Here is a 3,177-nt window from a genome sequence, read left to right on the forward strand (position 1 = left end):
GAACATATTTCGAACGCTTATTATTAAGTATATTACAACAAAAAATTGTAAAGGGGGATGCATTGGCCCCGATACTGTTTACAAACCAAACCAATGAAAGGCGTAGACACTGGAGAACATCGGGTCCCCCCGATCGTGCGGTAACGCTTCAGCATCGTTGCGAACACCAACTCCCTCCTCCCGTCCCAATGCCATCTCAAACGGTCGAGACTGCAAATAAAAAAATATCTACATTAGAATAGTAATGCCATTTCTATTCCTGCAGCACCGATGTAATATACGGTGCTCCATAATCTCTCGAGATTCCATATAGTTGTTGTTGAAATCTCTACGCATTTGGTAAATAAAGAGTTGCGAGAAATCCTCTTGTCAAAATGTAGTCACAATGAGCTCCTCCTCCTAGGTCTTTCAAGCCTGATCGCTTGTGCATTTTTCCCATTACTTCAGCGTTGTAATGGTACTTTTACTTCTGCCACTTTAGACATGAAATCGTCTAAACTGCTTAATTCAGGGCACGATGACTCTTTCCAGAGATTTCTCTGATTTTCCCTGTCTTCATCACTGCAAAGTTCATAATTTGAATATTTTGCCTTCTTCAAACATTGTCTTTTAAGTTGCTGCAATTTTAAAGCTTTAGATGATTGTTGGATGCGTAACTGATTTTCAGCTTTTAAAAGAGTACACGTCAGCATTGCTTCAATCCGTAAATCGCGTCTGCGATTTTGGCAACACATAAATTTTTTACAGCGAACTTTTTTAATCCAAGTTACTAATTGTTTAGTACGACTTGGCTTGTCGGCGTCAGATTTTCGAGATCTCTTCTTAGTGCTCATCATGATTACGATTTCGTAGTTTTCTTAATTTGTAAAAATACAAATGTCCTCTTTCTCGACGTTAACACAGTATCGATGATACTTTTCTTGAGAAATAGGTTAACATGAAGTATCGACTAATACGATATTCACGTTTTCTTATAGCTTTCTCAACTATATCACCTAATTATTGAATAAGTAATAAGTACACCAACCTGTATCTGGCTCCTGTTTGTTGTAGAACAAAATAGAAGAGATTCACACAACTACACACAAAATATTTGAAACTAGCGAACAACACACACTCCGCTCCGTTTGCAAGTTACTAAGAAAATGGCTACGCTGCGCGTCTAATGACCGCGTCGTATACCCCCACCCTTGCCTTTAGGGAGTGGTCTTACGCGCGACCAATAGAAAATAGTTCCTTGTAAAATCTTACATTAGTCTTACATTCTTAGAATTTTTGAAAAATACTTCAATCCATTTAATTTTTAAATATATTTGCGACAATTTTAATACTAAATTTTATATATTTTGCACATTTTATTAAAATTCTTCGTTTACAGGAAATAATCAATGGCGGACGAAGATGTACTGCGGCCAATTTCTAGCCAATCGCGTGCGTCATTTTGTAAACGTCACTTCCGGTGCAGATATTCTCCAATGTTGCTAAATCTCTTCACATATTATTGAACGCGTACATTAATGTTAATGCAAAAATCATTATTCCAATGATTTTAAGTTACATACATAATAAATAAAGTAGGCTGTAGACTATGAAATTCGTATGAAAGAAACAGAGAATAATTAATAAATGTATATATGGAACATAAATCTTTGACATTATAGAAATTGCAATACATTGCAACACTGTCAGGAATAACTTTTACGCTGTTAAACATTATACCCAATGAGTGTAATAAGATGCTTTCCATTTTACGTTTTATTTCACGATACAAAAATAAAAATTACTTTCGTTAAATCTAAAAGTTCTTAAAAATTGAAATTTTTCAGAATATTTTATCATATTCCATAACATTAATAATTATCATATTTCATTTTTCTCTTAATTGATAAAATTTCTTTAATCGATATAAAATAAAGATATGTATTCTTTATGTTTTAATAAAGCATTCTTAAATCATGACTAATGGAATGACACATGAGAAATACATATACGCGTATGTATATAGCTAGGTACATAAGTATACACATGTATATATTTTAAGTTCACATTTAATTTTCTCAGAAATGGTTTGCTGCAACCACTATTAATGAATTTAACTTTATCAGTGTTTTGTTAACAAATTTTTTTATGTGTAACGATAATAGAAAACTGTATCTACATTCTATTAAATTTTTACACTCTACGTCATAAGAAGTTCACGCAACTTTCTTTCAAATTAAGTATATAATATAATTATAATCCCCTTTCTTCTATATTTCTAGTCTGCATAATTTTATCACCCAATTCCGAATAATTTAAAATAAATAGAAGTTATATGTAAAAATACGCATAAAAACCATTTTGTACCCATATTCAAATAGTTCTTTATAATATATTAATGATACATATATTGTAGGATAACCATAGTTCGGTGAAACGAAAATTGTTTTTTTTTTTTTTTCACATTTATAAACATAAAATGCGCTATCTATCGATAATTAAATACCATTTTAAAATTAATTAGGAATCATTAGCATCAGCAATATATGGGTACAAAACTTAAAGTTAGTTTGCAGTGCCATTTCTCTTAATTAAATCTTCGATATAAATGTCAAATATCATCATATTTGATTCAAATTGTTGTACCTGTAAAATACTAGGAATTACAGATTCTATTATGTTATGTACATTTTATTGATAATAACTTCTTAATACAGTTCTGGTAATTGTTAACATTTATTTAAAAAAATTAAAAGATATGGCACAACATTATATCGTGTGCCATAGTAAGGTAAAGTAAATATTGATTAGCGAAACACTTACCCTGCACTGCTTCTTGTGTTAATCTTTCTTCAGAAGTACTAGGTTTCGAAAGCAAGAGCCCTAGTTAACAAACAAGATTATGCAACATATCTCTCTATGCTTTAAAGATAAAATAAAATAATAAAAATCTTACCAACATCAGTTGTTTGATGTTCGAGATCCAAGCTATCTGAAGTAAACTTTAATTTTTGTTAAATTTTATTGGTATAATAAATATTAATAAACGCTCAATTAATTTTAATATTTTTATTTCTGCTTAATGTATAAATTATTATGTAAAAAAATTAAAATACTGTTTTGGCTTAATAATCAACACCATTATTAGTATTACTCAATTATTATTAATACATGTAATACATCTTATTTTTATCAAAT

The 3,177-nt window shown here is 30.3% G+C and overlaps 2 protein-coding genes and 1 long non-coding RNA gene across 4 annotated transcripts in view; 1 reads left to right on the forward strand and 2 right to left on the reverse strand.

Annotated features, from left to right (window-relative positions):
- LOC122577433 overlaps window positions 1–3,177 on the forward strand; it is a gene marked incomplete at its 5' end in the record, with an annotated part of 702,209 nt that overhangs the window by 505,607 nt on the left and 193,425 nt on the right.
- Window positions 87–3,159, reverse strand: LOC122577447. 2 transcript variants are annotated; one of them, XR_006320309.1, is made up of 3 exons: window positions 2,936–3,153; window positions 1,028–2,862; window positions 87–210 (listed from the first exon to the last, which is right to left on the reverse strand). It is a non-coding gene; the product is annotated as an uncharacterized LOC122577447 (long non-coding RNA). The 2 variants fall into 2 exon arrangements; XR_006320308.1 differs by having other exon boundaries at window positions 1,028–3,159.
- Window positions 235–1,021, reverse strand: LOC122577443. The gene has a single exon (XM_043748773.1). It carries the CDS (start codon window positions 834–836, stop codon window positions 444–446), a length of 393 nt encoding a protein of 130 aa, XP_043604708.1. The 5' UTR covers window positions 837–1,021; the 3' UTR covers window positions 235–443.

The sequence above is a fragment of the Bombus pyrosoma genome, unplaced genomic scaffold (genome assembly GCF_014825855.1).
Source record: "Bombus pyrosoma isolate SC7728 unplaced genomic scaffold, ASM1482585v1 HiC_scaffold_4710, whole genome shotgun sequence".
NCBI lineage: Eukaryota > Metazoa > Arthropoda > Insecta > Hymenoptera > Apidae > Bombus > Bombus pyrosoma.

What these genes read in the sequence shown, in the direction of transcription:
- LOC122577443 (XM_043748773.1), bottom strand. Translation starts at nt 836, where the DNA reads ATGATGAGCACTAAGAAGAGATCTCGAAAATCTGACGCCGACAAGCCA.